Below are 17,326 nucleotides of genomic sequence, written 5' to 3' on the forward strand. Positions count from 1 at the left end.
TATTAATTTGTTCAACTACTCGTAGATTTCGAGAGAGAGATTCATTTAGGTAGAGCCGCCAATAATGTAACTCGGCTGGGCACCGTCCGGGAAGCTTCTAGATGTCTTCTCGTCCGAAATTTCTCAGTGCTTGAAGACCAAAGTCTTCCAACAGTGCGTGTGGCCAGTGATGACATAAACAGATTCGACATAATCATGGTCGCTAATTATGGACCTCATAAGAACGCTGAGAGTCACTCAGCGGGCGGTGGAGAGAGCTATGCTTGGAGTTTCTCTAAATAATCTTCTATACAATTATAACAAAACTGTAACTGGGCGATTTCTGTACATTAAATATATTTTGGATAATCGGTTCAATATCAATTTTTTTTGTAAGTACCTACTTACCTATATTTATGTTAGTTAGTAATTTAATTAGTGTAATTGGGCTATATGTCCGTTCTAGTTATATAATAAATAATTATTATCGATATATACCCCAAAACAAGTTTTTTGGAATTTTTGTGTCTGACTGTCTGTCTGAGTAGGTATCCAGGATTTTTCGAAATTCCATCCCTAAGTAGGTAAAATAGGGGATGGAATTGTGTATGAAAGTGCGTCATTTTTCAAGTTATTTGCATGAAAATTGGTATTTGGAATTTCAGTCTCAAATGAAGAGATAGGTGTTCCAGGATTTTTGGAAATTCAACCCCCACCTCGATTTTCTAAATTCCACTCGAGCGAAGCCGGGGCGGGCCAGCTAGTGATAAAATAAATGAATGAATAAAAATAAAAATATTATGAAAAGCACGACGCGACGTAACGCCATGGCGATGTATGCCGGTCCTAACCTACCCAACCATAACGTCAACATTTTTAGTACAAACTAGATAGATAGATAGATAGATAGATAGAAATACTTTATTGCACACAAAAAATATTACCGAAACTAAAACTAAAAAAAAAAACTAGCTTATGCTCGCGACTCAAACCCTTATTTCACTCCCTTATTTGAATTTTCAAAAATCCTTTCTTAGCGGATGCCTACGTCATAATAGCTATCAGCATGCCAAATTTCAGCCCGATCCGTCCAGTAGTTTGAGCTGTGCGTTGACAGATCAGTCAGTCAGTCAGTCAATCTTTTTATATATTTAGATGACGCCATAAATATTATTTATTACACACAATAGTTATTTATATTCAAAAGAGATAATTAAGTAATCTGAAGCTAATAAAACATGCACTATCTTTGGAGATAGGTAGGTTTAGGACATAGGTACAATAACGTATAGATAATATCAGAAATGATATCTGTAGACATAGTAAGTATAGTAGGCGACAGTTCGAGATAGCAATAGGTGTGGGGACGCTCCCCACACCCGCACAGCCCCCGAACTAACCCGGTGCGGGACAGCGCAGTTGACGTGCGGGTGTGTACGCCGATAAAACGAGATTTGGAAACATGGATGTGCCCAAATATGGATTGGTTTACGATGAAGTACCTAGTCTGTGATAAACCCAAGCGATATTCGTAGTATAAGGAATAACAAATTTAATTTTCTAAGTATAATCAGTCCAAAATAGATGAATCTGTAGAATGGAAGTAGATATTACGGTAGGAACAGCTGTCCGCCCGCCCTCCCGCTGCTGCAAAGTAAAATCACAGGTAGCATATTATGCATAATAATTAGTAACCACCATATTAGCAGTGGCGTGCACAGGGTTTGAAGCCAGGGTAGGCATTAGTTAGGTAGGAACCTGTTTAATGGTAGGTCATAATAAAAAATATGCAATGAGCTATTACAACTGGGGTACAACAGTGCATTTATGCCTCTATGACCTGCACGCCACTACATATTAGTACACACTATCAGCGAGAACGAATTGTACCTAATATGATTGTGAATTGTGTGTGAGTAAAATATTATAGCAACAGTTGTAGGGTTCTGTCGGGCAAACAGACAGACGGATGATAAAATGCCAAGTTCCCAGGTAGACTCAAAGATCTACACATCCACAGTGAGATTACAGTCATTATGATTTTATGAAAAATGAAAAGGCAATAAATTGACCAATAAAATGTAATAGCTTGCTTGTATTAGGTAAATGTCGTTATCAAAGCAGCACATATAAATTACATAATTCGATTGAAAAAATTGCAATTGATAATAATTTTGGCGTCGAAATGTTACATATATTAATTGTTTCAATACTGGTAACAGTTGTAAGTATTGTTTTCGGTGTTTTATGTACCTACTAGGTACATATAGGTAACTAGCTTATGCTCGCGACTTCGTCCGCGTGGACTACACAAATTTCAAACCCCTATTTCACCCCCTTAGTGGTTGAATTTTCAAAAATCCTCTCTTAGCGGATGCCTTCATCATAATAGCTATCTGCATGCCAAATTCCAGCCCGATCCGTCCAGTATAGTTTGAGCTGTGCGTTGATAGATCAATCAGTCAGTCAGTCAGTTTTTCCTTTTATATTAGAAGAAGAAGAAGAAGATAATATTATCTTATTAGTCGCAGGTAGAGTCAATTGGTGATACAACTGAAAAGGTACAGATGAACGATGGCAACTGGATACCAACTACTGGCTTCGGTACTTATATGGTGGACGTAAGTAAATAATGATTGTTATTTTCTTCAGTTTTAATTCCGAACAGTGTACTTCTCTATGCACGTAATAAGTATTAGATACGTATTTTATACCAAATTAACTTATCTATAAAATGGTTTTCGTAGTAATTTTATTTTTAACAGCAAAGAAAACAATTGAGTTTCCTCGTCGGAATCCATTTCGTCCTCACGTCCATCCTCTGGGCGACGCCAAATGCCTTCGTTTGCAAAACACTAGTTTGAATGAAGTTTCCACCTAAATTTTATTAACATAAGAGTATATTTTGTGGGGGAAAAAATCGGAAATTAAATGGAAATTCTGGTAAATGTTACAGCTTAATAACCGGCCATACATGCCCCAAGCAGTTAAATGGGCAATTCAAGCTGGATATAGGCACATAGACACCGCAACTTATTATACAAGCGAGGACAAGATTGGTGAGGCCACCAGTGACCTCATAAAACGAGGTATCGTGAAACGGTCCGAACTGTTTATAACTTCCAAGGTAAAAAAAATAGAATAGTACCACTAGGTAGTAGGGACCTACCTATTTAAATTAATTAGTCAAAAATCCAAAAATTTAAATCCCCCAATAAGTTTTTTTATTTTATTTATTCAGATACAAGTTAGCCCTTGACTGCAATCTCACCTGGTGGTAAGTGATGATGTAGTCTAAGATGATAGCGGGCTAACCTGGAAGGGGTATGTCAGTTTTTATTAAACCCATAACCCTTTGGTTTCTACACGGCATCGTACCGGAACGCTTAATCGCTTGACAGCACGGCTTTGCCAGTAGGGTGGTAACTAGCCACGGCCGAAGCCTTCACCAGACCAGACCAGAAATTTAGAAATTATAAAATTCCAAACCCCTGCCAGGAATCGAACCCGGGACCTCCCACTATTAAGACCACAGCGCTCACCACTGCGCCAGGGAGGTCGTCAAAAGTATAAAATATAATATCGCGGTTTGACAAACCTAACATACTTATATTCATCGACTTCCTGCTCCAACATCAAGACTTCAATCACTATACTATTACTAGCAGTTGCCTGCGACTTCGTCTGCGTAAAATTTCTAGTTTCTCATGAGATTAGAAAATTAGAATACACTGTCTCATCTTAAGGTACAGAACAAAGAATACATAAATGCCGATTTTCATATCTCTTACTTCAAAACATGGGAGTTTCATAATACTATAACCTTTCAACCCCCATTTCACCCCCTTATATGTTGATACTTACCTACTTATCCCCTCAAAATAACTGTTTGGCCCTGAATCAAAACCGTATGGTTTTGATTTCACGCATCTGCATTTAAACTAAAATTAGGTAGGTACCTACTTATTTATTGTATAAATAAATTTAATATTCTGATTTTTTCAGCTACCACTCGCCGTCGGTACCCGTAAACAGGTCATACCAGCTATTCGAGATAGTTTAAAAAATCTACAGACAGATTATGTGGATCTATACCTTATTCATACGCCGCGTAATGTGGTAAGGTCTATTGCTTTATATATATATATATATATATATATATATATATATAAAAGGAAAAGGTGACTGACTGACTGACTGACTGACTGAATGACTGACTGACTGACTGACTGATCTATCAACGCACAGCTCAAACTACTGGACGGATCGGGCTGAAATTTGGCATGCAGATAGCTATTATGACGTAGGCATCCGCTAAGAAAGGATTTTTGAAAATTCAACTCCTAAGGGGGTGAAATAGGGTTTTGAAATTTTGTAGTCCACGCGGACGAAGTCGCGAGCATAAGCGAGTTGCTTTATGAAACTCTAAAATAAATAGTGGTTTTGGGGTCCCGTGCCAAAATATTAAAACAAGTGTGAGTCGGACTCGCAAACAAAGGTTTCCATACCATAGTACAAGGAACAACACTTTTAATTTTTTTTTTTAATTTTAGTGGTCCTATTCATTTTAAAAATTCTATTTAACTTATCTATTCTATGTAGAGTCTGGCACGCACATGGATATTTTCAGGGTTCCGTATCCGAAGGGTGCCAACTGTCAATGGTACCCTATTACTAAGCCTCCGTTATCCATACGTCCGTCTGTCCATCCGTCTGTCTGTCAGTGGGCTGTACCTGTGGTAGAGAGTTGAAATTTTCACAGAATGAATTCTATTGCTGCTATAATCACTAATACTAATAAAAATATCAAACCATCCGCAATGAAACTTTAAAAAGTGTTTATTTCTTGTATGGAACCCTTTGTGTGCGAATCTGACTCGCACTTAACCGATTTTTTTGATTTAGCTAAGCGTAAAGAATCATGATATATTGGAGATTTGGAAAGGCCTTGAAGACGCTAAGCGGATGGGCTTGACGAGATCGATTGGTGTTTCGAATTGCAACAGCACAGAAATTAATAAGATCCTAGTTCATTCAGAAACCCCACCAGCTGTTAACCAGATTGAGGTAAGAAAAATGAATTACCTATTCCCTATTGTGGGCAACACAGAAAAACCTGCGATCTGTCACCCGTGAGTGGAGGTGTGACAGCGCGCGGAAAAAAAAAGAGGAACGATAAAAAAGTAATTAAGCGAGATATAAGTACTAGGTGATTAATTAAGCTAGATATAAACTAAGTGGATGTGACAAGTGTACCTGAATATAAGACTGTGGACATTGGAACTGCGTTTGATTCATACTAGGGTCATCCCAAGACTAATAAACCCGGATTGGAGGTTAAGTTGTTTATATCAGAAGTGGGATGTGATTCATGCCCAAAAATGCGGGTCTATCCTGGAAGATGTTAAAAGTGCCTGTACAAGATGCATAGCAACATATTTATTAGGTACTTATATCGGAAATTATATGAAGAAACCTACCTGAACGAATAACAAAGTGAATATGAAATACATACAAACTGCAATGGTGCTACACTATTACTTTGGGAGTACTTGAGTAGACCTGTGTCGAGTTGGAGGACTTGTCTCCAACGCAACTACTCAAGAGATTGGTTGGAGGAAAGCACCTTATACTGTCTGGAACAAGCAGAAGTACGTAGGTCGATGGGTCCAATGCATCCATAGGTTGTATTGAAAGCGGTGAATCTGTGTACTTACCTTCTTACAGTGGATGTTCATTAAAGCATGGGTGAATATTAAGAGTGCCTAATGTAAGATTACTGCATCAAAATACCTAAGTAGGTATTTGATAAGTCACAATATTACCAATTGATACTTTTAGAACAGAGTAAGTGAAGGCTATAATTATTAATAGTAAGTAGATATCAGCATTATGACTTATTTGAGAGTTCAAAGTAAGGGATTATAGTTTTATTCTGACCGCTTTAATGGATTATTATGTAGGGACATACCTAGCCCTAGATTTGATCTATGAAGTTATAAGTAGTATTAGTATTAATTTCAAGACTGGATGCAACGCACCGTAGTACTAACACCTTGTATTTTAAAATCGAAATAAGGTAATAAGTGATATGAAATACTTTAAACCAAATAGGCACCTACCTATATTAAAGTAGAATCAAGAAAACAATTAGATTATTATGTAGGTAAGTACTTGATACATGAGCTAGTGTAGAAATAAAAAAGTAGAGTTTATTTGCTAGAATGTGGTACAATTTGGTCTTAAATCTGTTTTGATCTAACACATTCAACCAATAACTGAGTGTGCAAATTATTACCTATAGTACATTATCATAGCATAATAAAATGTGAAAATTTAGAATGAATAATATCTACTTAACTCATTTATATATAACTTTATCTATCTAGGAAGTAATGTTGACAATATAATTTTATTCAAGTCTTAATTTAAATCATTCAACAATCATTTAAAAAAAAGAAATATGTACATGTGCTTTAGTTAAAAATAGAAATAATAATCTTACAATAACAACGGTCATATCTACATCAATGGGTCAATCAATGGTTTTAGTGCAAAATTTGGGTTATATACAGGGGTCTGATATAATCAAGTAGGTATGTACTTGATACTGGTGTCGCTTAAATGCAATATTTCCGAGATTATTCAACTGTTACCATTTTTTTCATGTTCGACAACTTTTCTGATGATGTACACGACCCTGTGACCCCGACTTGACGATGAGGTCGACGAATGTGAGATGAACAAGTGGTTTTGGCCGGCATCTGTGGTGGAGAAGTGCACATAACCTTCAAGTTGTGATTAGAAGCAGTCATGTACCTGCATGGATCGGATAAGAACACAGTAACTCTTGGTGTGAGGCCTGTTATAATGATACAAAAGAAAAAAAGCCATCCCGGGCTGCCTCATTATGATGGAGGGTGTAACCTCAAGGTATTGTTATGTAATACAGTAATAAGAAGGTAAGAAACATCTGAATACTACTATGGTTAATTGAAGCAAATCTAGTTTACCTAGTAACTAAAATAAAGTCTTAAAACTTTGAATTGAATAGTCTCAATATGAGTAGTTATTCTTGTTTAATTAAATAATTACATACTTAACTATACACATAGTAATATTTTAGTACAATTTAAGGATAGAATGCCTGAAATATGTGTCAGGTGCATGTGTTTTCATTACCTACCATTTAATGTAAGATTTTTGGATTTGGGTCTATGGTAGGCATGGTATGGTTGTGAGAATGATAGACAGTGATAGGGAGACTAATAGAGTCGATTGCTAGATGCACCCACTTAATACCTATCTACCGACTGAATAGTCTGTATTATGTACTGACAGACATAGATCAACCCGCAGGCCCTGCATAATCAAATATGATTTGAGTTCTCTACTAAGCTACTACTGGACACAAAGAAAAGATTTTGGAAAATTCTACCTGGGGTGGATCAGCTAATAAATAATTAATTGGTCCACTAGATAAAGTAGGTAACATTGAACCTATTTTGAATCTGTAGGTTTACTTATTCGACCAAATTAGAGTTATTAGATTACTTTGAATACCTAGTAGGTATAGGGTATGAAATATCAGGTTTGAATTAATCTAACTATGTACATACCAGAAACAGAAAGACATACACCACTTATGCTCACGAAAGTAGCCATGTGGATGTTGGAATTTTATTTGATTCTTATACCAATAAAATTTATATTAAGTGCTAGTATGTACTTTTGTTCCGTTTGCTCACCCTTGTGAAAATTATAAATTACATTGGCTGCAACTACCATTTAAGGAGAGGTGAGGTTATGAAAGGAAAATGAATTGAATCATTATTATATTAACCTAAAGTGAATTTAACTGATCAGATCAGATGAAAATAAATAAATGGAATTGAATTAAAATATTTATTTATCAGCATAACAGTGGTTCTTTCAAATGTTCTTAGAGTTTTATAATTAAAAAGGTAAAATTATATGAGCTATCACATTCATATAAAGTCACTAGTAGCTGACATCCTCTTATACTAATAGATGACATGCATTCGTGATTTTTAGAATTCGGAAAATAAAAATAATAATAAAATGAAAATACGTTTCCACTTCTCATGCTCGTAAGGTTCTATTTTACGCTGGCTATAAGAGGACTAAAGTGCGTTTCATGCTGTTATGCACAAGGTATTTATAGGTAAACAACAGTCTCTCTGAATGACATATGGATGAGAAAGAATGTATGTAATTTCTATGGTGCCAGTGAACTTTTGCACTTGTATTGAGGTTGCGACCTATACCTACAAACTCATTACAGCACCCTCATTTAATCCCTACTCTTTTCGGACAATCTATAGATATGTACTTATAGTAATATTATTGTTACATTTCCTCGCAATCGAAGTGAAAAGCAGTGTTTATAACTCGGCTCAAGTGGCTTGTTTGGTGCCCTTGTTGTACAATCTGCTACCATAAATCAAAGCCTTTAGGTACTTACTACCTCGGAAAAACACGCACTGAACAACAGGTTAACTACCAAGTACATCATAAATTATTTACTGTTGTTATTATTGGATTGGCTTACCAACTTAATAGATGATACTATCTGCTGTAATAATAGAAATTAGAAAGAAAAAGTTACGAAGTTCAATTTTTATGTACGAGTAAAGGAAACTTTGAAACATGTGTCTCTAATAACAAAATAGAGTTACGAAGGTGTTATTAAATGAAGTGGCAATGACTGTGGCAATGTTATGTATTACAGGGTCTGGATTGTTGTATTTCTTTATATAGCCTACTAACACATAATTTTATCATATCGTTGTTTCTCGGGTATAAATAATGCACGAATAATTCGATCTCTGACTTAGGTTTAGATTTGAAATAAGAAATGAAATTGTCAGTATACAGAGAAGTGTAAATCTTAACCTTGCAAGCCCCATCGGATAAATAGTGGAGAAACGGATTCCCTACTTTTACTGCCCAAATTTTGACTAGCTATTTGACTTTGGAAAAAGGAGCTTATGAGATGCATATTTTTACTAAATAAATAAATTATTAATATAATTATTATAAACAAAAGACGGATTGCTCTCTTGTGTGTGTGCCCTTAAATTATATTAAAATTTCAAACGAGTTGCACAATTATTATCACTTGCAGACATTACACGTAGGGCGATTGTCTAAAACCTGCATCAATCATTATTGTTCTGATTGGCTGAATTTGTGCGATTCTTGTTGCAACAATGCATTGTGGCCAATAGTGAGCGAGCATTAACCAATCAGAGATGATTGCGATCGTGACATTGTAGCTGTCAAACAACCGCGGTAGAGCCCACGGTGAACTAAAGATGTTTACTACTGTAGATACCCCACAAATAGTTGAGAATATCGATTTGAGTATTGAGTTCAGTAGTCTCGATAACTAGTCTTTCAAATCATTAATCAAATTACTAAAAGCCATAAAGCAAATTAAGAAGAAGATTAATCAAATGAGTTATTAAGGGAGCAAACACTTAGCGGGTTTGCCATAACCGTTGACACTATAATATTCATTCTATTGACTGTACACAAATAATCGCTTCTGGTGGCTGTCTTGAGGAAGCGAATTAAAAAAAAAAATGGTGTTTAATATTGTTATGATATAACGTGTCATTGTTATGAATGTGATTATTATTTTTAGACTCTAAACAAACTGACAACTAGTGAATGAGAGAAAAGGATACCGACTTATGTATGGACTGAGTCCTGGTGTGATAAGCGGTGATCCCTGAGAATATTAGAAACGAATACCGACTTATGTATGGACTTACTCCTGGTGCGATAAGCGGTGATTCCTGAGAATATCTGAAAAGAATACCGACTTATGTATGGACTTATTCCTAGTGTGATAAGCGGTGACTCTTGAGAGTATTTTATGATAACCTAAGGAGCAAATAAGAGAGAAGAATACCGACTTATGTATGGACTTATTCCTGGTGTGATAAGCGGTGATTCTTGAGAGTATTTTATGATAACCTAACAAGCAAATAAGTGAAACGAATACCGACTTATGTATGGACTTATTCCTGGTGCGATAAGCGGTGATTCCTGAGTATAGTTGAAAAGAATACCGACTTATGTATGGACTTATTCCTGGTGCGATAAGCGGTGATTCCTGAGTATAGTTGAAAAGAATACCGACTTATGTATGGATTTATTCCTGGTGTGATAAGCGGTGATTCTTGAGAGTATTTTATGATAACCTAACAAGCAAATAAGTGAAACGAATACCGACTTATGTATGGACTTATTCCTGGTGCGATAAGCGGTGATTCCTGAGTATAGTTGAAAAGAATACCGACTTATGTATGGATTTATTCCTGGTGTGATAAGCGGTGATTCTTGAGAGTATTTTATGATAACCTAACAAGCAAATCAGGGAAACGAATACCGACTTATGTATGGACTTATTCCTGGTGCGATAAGCGGTGATTCCTGAGAATAGTTGAAAAGAATACCGACTTATGTATGGATTTATTCCTGGTGTGATGAGCGGTGATTCCTGAGAATATTTTATGATGAACCAACCGGCAAATGAGAGAAAAGAATACCGACTTATGTATGGACTTATTCCTGGTGAGATAAGCGGTGATTCTTGAGAATATTTTATGATAACCCAACAAGCAAATAAGAGAAAAGAATACCGACTTATGTATGGACTTATTCCTGGTGTGATAAGCGGTAATTGCTGAGAATAGTTTATGTAATATACCTTGTCCCAATTGTGTCAAAGGTTGTCTATTTTATATGTTCCAAATGAGACATATTGTTATTGGAAAATTTAATTCATGTCCCAATTGTGACATACAGCAAGTGGAAATTTTTGATTTTGTAGCAATCGTGCCAAAGGAGGGCAGCATTGACTATAATATAAACCTAAGAATAAGGAATCAAGAATGACAAATGGAAGGTGGCAATACTGACGTAAACAATGGATCGTATTCCGGTGACAAAAGCTGGTCCTAGTAAGAACCAACAAACGAATTGGAAAACGGCTGACGAAGCGTCTGAAAAATGACGAACAATAATAGTCTGGTAAAACCTGATTCGATAATCCCGATGCGAGTGGACGGTGATCTTCAGTATGAACTTCAGCAACTGATCGGGTCGCGATGGTGACAAGAGGGAGTCCAGTTAATTTGATGGAAAACAAGCAGACTAAATCGGGGTCGGCAAGTGGAAAGGGTGTATCCTTTTTATTAATAATAATAGATTTATCTACAGAATAGGGGTACAGAAGTAGATATCATGGTTGGAAATCACTTTACCTGTTCTAGCAGATACTTACTAATGTTCAAGGGTTACTTAAATTCAAATTAAAGTTCTTATAATGGACGTATTCAGTAATAATATATTAATTATGTCTTGCTGAATTCGGTACGTAGTAGAAGTTGTATAGACCCTTTAAAGTAGATCTAAAATGACATGCTGATTGTAAATGCTAAATATCGGTTCATGTTAATGCACATCTTCGCAGTCACTCATTGTATTACGTTGATGTTTGGTGGAAACAGCACAGTAAAGAGCAAATTCTTAAATACTATTTCGAGTAACATCTATTCTAATAGACTATATAAGCAGTTCGCGCACGAAGGCTTGCTGACTTCACTCGCTAGGTATTAATGTATGGATCGCTGATATGTTATCAAAGCGTATAAGTACACCAATGTATCACGAAATAATTTCCTACATCTTTGTCATTCATTTGTCACACACTGACACGAGACAAGCAACGGTGACCGATGCAGCAATTCACGGCTCAGCATGACGCTGGGTTGGTGCAGCGTTGGGTGCTGTCTGTCCTCAATCACCGTGTTCAAGTTAACCATATTATCATAAGAGGACGAGGGTCTCTGGCATCGTTCGTCCTTACGCGCTCAAGAATGTACAAGAATGGAAGTTTCCAGAAATCAGATTTTATTGTATGTTACATCAATTAAGTCTATAGTGCCATCAAGGACTCGTTGCTTGCGAGACAATAAAATGGGGCAACAAAACGCCGTCTGTTGCGCTCTCTATCGCACTTACGGGGCTTATGGTAGACAGTTATGCATGCATCTACCCCTAGTGCAAGGATGATATGGGGCACCACGGGTAACGAGTTTATAATAATACAATAATACCTTGGCTAACATCATTGTGACTTATTTTGTTATATTAATAATAGTATTTGTTGTACTACAATCGAGATACAGTCAGAGGCAGTCGTCTCAGTTATTTGAAAATATAGGATTACATTGTGCACATTGTAGATCTCATAGTGATCTGTACTGTGTATCATTATCAATTAGTGGATTCATGTTTCTTTAAATTTCTGAAATAATATGATTATTGGATTCTCCTTAGAATACATTGTGGTTTGTTTCGATCTTAGTACTTATTAATAATAACAACTACATTTAACCATATTATTTATCTTGATTTCGTAGACATCAAGAATATTGGTTCAATATTCAATAATTCAATTTGATAGGTAATTATCTTTTATTGTTATTCAAGTAGAGTACAAAATATGGTCACATAATATCTGTGCCGACATCTCTGCCTTTCTGGTCTGCAAAAATATTTTACAATCATTATTCATATACTTACCGATATTGCTTAGTATAATACTACATATATGCAATTAAAGATTGGCATATTGTTTTCTTATTATTTGTTTTACGTTACATACTTATATTGTAATATTATAATTTTTTTCAACGGTGTCAATCAGTAGGTACCACTTGAGAATAATTAAATGTCAATTCACGATAGTCAAATTGATAATTCATGAAACACTACAAAGACATTATAATCAAGGTCAACTCATATCAAATATTCATCAATTGTATGAGAAAATTGGATTATAAGATATTCTTTTAATTTATTTTTAAGTTTAAAGAAATTATGAAGTCTACAGAAGTAGTTAGGTTCATTGGTATATTGTAGAACTTTGTGATTAATTTTGTATAAAGTGTTAGTAATGGTCAATGGGATCCAACCACTCTTACCATATCTCTTAAAATGTTTATACTAGTGAAAATATTGTATTTGTGTTGCATTAGAGCATTATGTAGGATTAGAATTCATGTCATTACAGTGGTAAGAAGGAAAGGGCAAACAAACTTACTTTAATTGAAAACTGATAGTGACATGGTTTAAAATCATAGAGTACTTAGCACTCAGAATTCAAGTTGGTGATAATTCACTATCCTTCTTTTCTTTCCTCGTTGTTGTTTTGTTTAATTTTATTCGCTTTAAATGCAATTTACCAAAGATGTTTTATAATTCTCATAATTAGTATTGCCACATTTGCCATGCAAATATTTATTCACGTATTACTAAATACAAATACAAACTTGAAGAATATGTAGTTCATAATAATATTTAAAAATTAAATTATTGATTTCACTATAATTTCCTTGTATTAAGTATTAACATAAATTGTGTTGATTTCAGTATTTGATTATACTATTGTGAATTGGTTGTATACGTATATCACTAACAATAACTAGATTATAGAATTTTCTTAATATCAAGCTTAAATCAGAATGACTTATAGTATTTACTATTTACTTATCTCAGTGTGATTTGTTGTGTATTTATAAGAATTAGACTTACAGATGTTGATTGCAATGTACATAATGATTATTGATACCAGTATTTTGTAGGTCTCATTGGCACTTGTTTTGTGCACTTGTTAAATCTAACAATGTTAGCTTTGATCTGTTAGAGGAATTATTATACTAATCATATTAATTATAATATAGGACTGTTAAGGTATTCTATGTTGCTCCTATTGAGTTATGGGTATGAGGGCATTACCCTCGGTTGGAAGGCCGAGTGGTCAGATATGGGGACATATCTGGAGCAGGATGGACGACTGTGGGCAACACAGAAAAACCTGCGATCTGTCACCCGTGAGTGGAGGTGTGACAGCGCGCGGAAAAAAAAGAGGAACGATAAAAAAGTAATTAAGCGAGATATAAGTACTAGGTGATTAATTAAGCTAGATATAAACTAAGTGGATGTGACAAGTGTACCTGAATATAAGACTGTGGACATTGGAACTGCGTTTGATTCATACTAGGGTCATCCCAAGACTAATAAACCCGGATTGGAGGTTAAGTTGTTTATACTATTAAGGTGACGCAGGACGCTCGACCGAAATTGGCAGCGCACGTGGGTAACATGTTTGCTTTTCACTTGACATTGTATGAGAAAGTTGAGAGGCACGATGATTTTCACCGAAATCAAGCGCGCGAAAAGGGTTTAGGAAAAGTATTTTTGAGAAAAAACTGCTGAATTTATGTTTGCAAAGTAAAGTTATTTCAACTAATGAATAAATAAACTACGTCTAATGATAAATTGTTTTAGAATTTTCTTAGCCCTAATCTTATTTATTTACGCCTAAAGTTGTCATTAATTTAGTGTTAAAATAGGAATCTTTTGAGCCACGTAACTTTTAAATCAATATTTTTTTCAATGTTTTATATATCAATGAACCTAGATAATGACGAGATAAATCGATATAATTCTTTGTTTTGTGCGTACAATATCGAATATTGTTGTAATTTCCCTCCTACGTTTGTATGAAGAAAGCACCGAACTGAGTCCCCTTAAGATACCTTTCATAGAGAGAGTATAACCGAGAACAGCCGGTATACTTACTAATGATAACCGATGATAGAAAATAGATGCGATAGCCTAGTGATTAAGGCGTCAATCTCCTAATCGAAGGTCGGGGGTTCGGTCCCGGGCACGCACCTCTAACCTCCACTAGGTGGATATCAGACGAGTCGCAAGAAGCCGTTGGATTCAGGTGGGCGGCGCAAGACGCGCAAGAAGTCACTACAAGAGACCTATGTCCAGCAGTGGACGTCTATCGGTTGATGGTGATGATGATGATGATGATGAGCTATAAAAAAGTCCATCCCTCGCACGAGAGCGCTTACGTAGAGCGGGAGCGAGACCAATGATTAATCTATGGCGCTTACTCACGCCATGCAAAATGGTATCGCATAATGTAAGTAGGTACTATTGACAATCTCCCTTTTCAGACAAATCCTACTTTCACAAATCTGGAGTTAGTGGCTTACTGTCAAAGTAAAGGCATCGTTGTAACTGGATACGCACCCCTTGGTTTCCTCGTGCCAAGATCATTCAATGTTCAATCAATACCACCCACGTTTAAAGATCCGTTATTGGTGGGGATGGCCAAGAAACACGGTGTAGGAGTTAATCAGGTCCTTCTGCGGTATTTGGTAATTGTATATTTTATTTAATTACTAGCTTATGCTCGCGACTTCGTCGGCGTGGACCATAGAGCAGAAACAAAGAGGAGTTGGCCTAAGCAACTGTGCACTGTGATTTTCAACTAGGTCCTGACGTCATCACTGTGGGCGGGGCCTTAGTTAGTATGCTGTCTGCGTTCGTCAGGTTCACATGTATTGAGACTCGTATTATCGGTGTGTTTTCGCGTTTTTAAGAACAAAAGGATGAAGTGTTGTGTTTTATCGTGTCAAAGTTATTCAGACAGACGTTCTGATGCTATGAATGGTATCACATTTCATTTGTAAGTAATTTTATACGTAATTATTAAAATAGTTCTAGATTATTGACATCTAGTGTGAGATAGCTGAACTATGTAGTGACATCAATATATCGATGTTAGGTCGCTAAGCGAGTAGTTTTGCTACTAACCCGCAGATGGAAAATTGAGAAGTGGGCGGCGTTCCACAACCCCTCACCCCGCAAAATGTCACTCGATATTTCATAGGGAAATCTTAATACAACATCTCCTCTTTGTTTCTGCTCTATGGCGTGGACTACACAAATTTTAAACCCCTATTTCACTCCCTTACGGGTTGAATTTTCAAAAATCCTTTCTTAGCGGATGCTTACGTTATAATAGCTATCTGCATGCCAATATACCTACGTCCTACATAATAATATTATTATCTATTTGTATTTTCAGGTTGACCGCAACGTATTACCACTCGTTGCCTCTTTAAAAAAGGAACACATTGAATCGAATATAAACATTTTCAATTTTACTATGAGTCCAAAAGACATTCTCTTGATAAATGAATTTAACAAGAATGTCAAGGTTCATATTATACTTGATGATGGTGGACTGGCCAAACAGATGCGTGCTGGGTATAATTATATGAAGGAATATGCCCGAGAGAACAATTTGAAATAGTATTTCAATGTTTTGTAGTTCTAACAACCCCCACACACGTATGAGTTTGAAGAAAAATTTTTTTTGAGTTTCAGTTCTATGTATGGGGAAACCCAAAATTTATTGTTTTTTTTTTCTATTTTTGTGTAAAAATCTTAATGCGGATCACAGAATACATCTACTTACTAAGTTTCAACAGTATAGCTCTTATAGTTTCGGAAAAAAGTGGCTGTGATATACACACAGACAGACATGACGAATCTATAAGGGTTCCGTTTTTTGCCATTTGGCTACGGAACCCTAAAAAGTGTATGTTAGTTACTAGGCGAAGCATCTTGGAGAAATATGGCAAGAGTAGGTATATGTAAAATTACACTGAAATTGTGGCAGAAGTTAAAATTTGCATTATATTCTTGTAAATAAAATTAAATCGATTGTTATAATAAACGAATTGGGAACTTTTTTATTGTAATCAATATTTAACGAGAGTTATTAAATTTTACAGTAATTTCTGCTATGAGTAATAAATAGTTGGCATTGAATATTGTCGCTTTAATTTTTCAATTTTCGTATTCAAAAAACCGGCCAAGTGCGAGTCAAATTCGTGCACTGAGGGTTCCATAACTCAGAAGAAAGTAGAAACGTAGTAAACCTATATTTGGTAAAACTATTCAACTGCCTCAAAACCAAGTCTCCTTCCAGACTACAAGCGAGACACGTGATTTTTTGAGAGTCCCGCTTGCGCGGATCTTAGAATAGCAGGACAGGGAGCAAGTGACAGTGGGGACGCCAAAAATTTGGTAGCCCGTATGGTGTCAAGCGATGATGAGTGGCACACATACGGTCTAAAGGCTATAATGATGAGAAGGGAGGACAGAGTGTAATGTGTGACCCAAGGCACTTGCACAATACAAGCACTTATAATGTAACGCACGGTAGAATTAAGAGATTATTACTAAAGCACGCACTGAAGCAACAGTCTTGTCTTATTTGGGCCTCCATTACCACATGGCGACCCTGCCAGTCGGTGTGCGCGCGACTCCACCATGCGCGTGCACCGGCTGGGCACCGAAATCAGAGCATTAAAAATTTGAAAATTGATTTTTTTCCAAAGATAATGGAGGATTTTTAAAAGCAAGAATAAAAGGAGAG

General features: G+C 36.0%; 1 protein-coding gene across 1 annotated transcript; it reads left to right on the top strand.

Moving 5' to 3' along the window:
* Window positions 1–321: 321 nt before the first annotated feature.
* Window positions 322–16,195, top strand: LOC138402747 (aldo-keto reductase AKR2E4-like). The gene is made up of 7 exons (XM_069500631.1): window positions 322–371; window positions 2,505–2,600; window positions 2,936–3,106; window positions 3,985–4,098; window positions 4,885–5,046; window positions 15,051–15,254; window positions 15,968–16,195. Exons 2-7 carry the CDS (start codon window positions 2,547–2,549, stop codon window positions 16,193–16,195), a joined length of 933 nt encoding a protein of 310 aa, XP_069356732.1. The 5' UTR covers window positions 322–371; window positions 2,505–2,546.
* Window positions 16,196–17,326: the final 1,131 nt, after the last annotated feature.

Source organism: Maniola hyperantus, chromosome 9, assembly GCF_902806685.2.
Source record: "Maniola hyperantus chromosome 9, iAphHyp1.2, whole genome shotgun sequence".
Classification (NCBI taxonomy): Eukaryota; Metazoa; Arthropoda; class Insecta; order Lepidoptera; family Nymphalidae; genus Maniola; species Maniola hyperantus.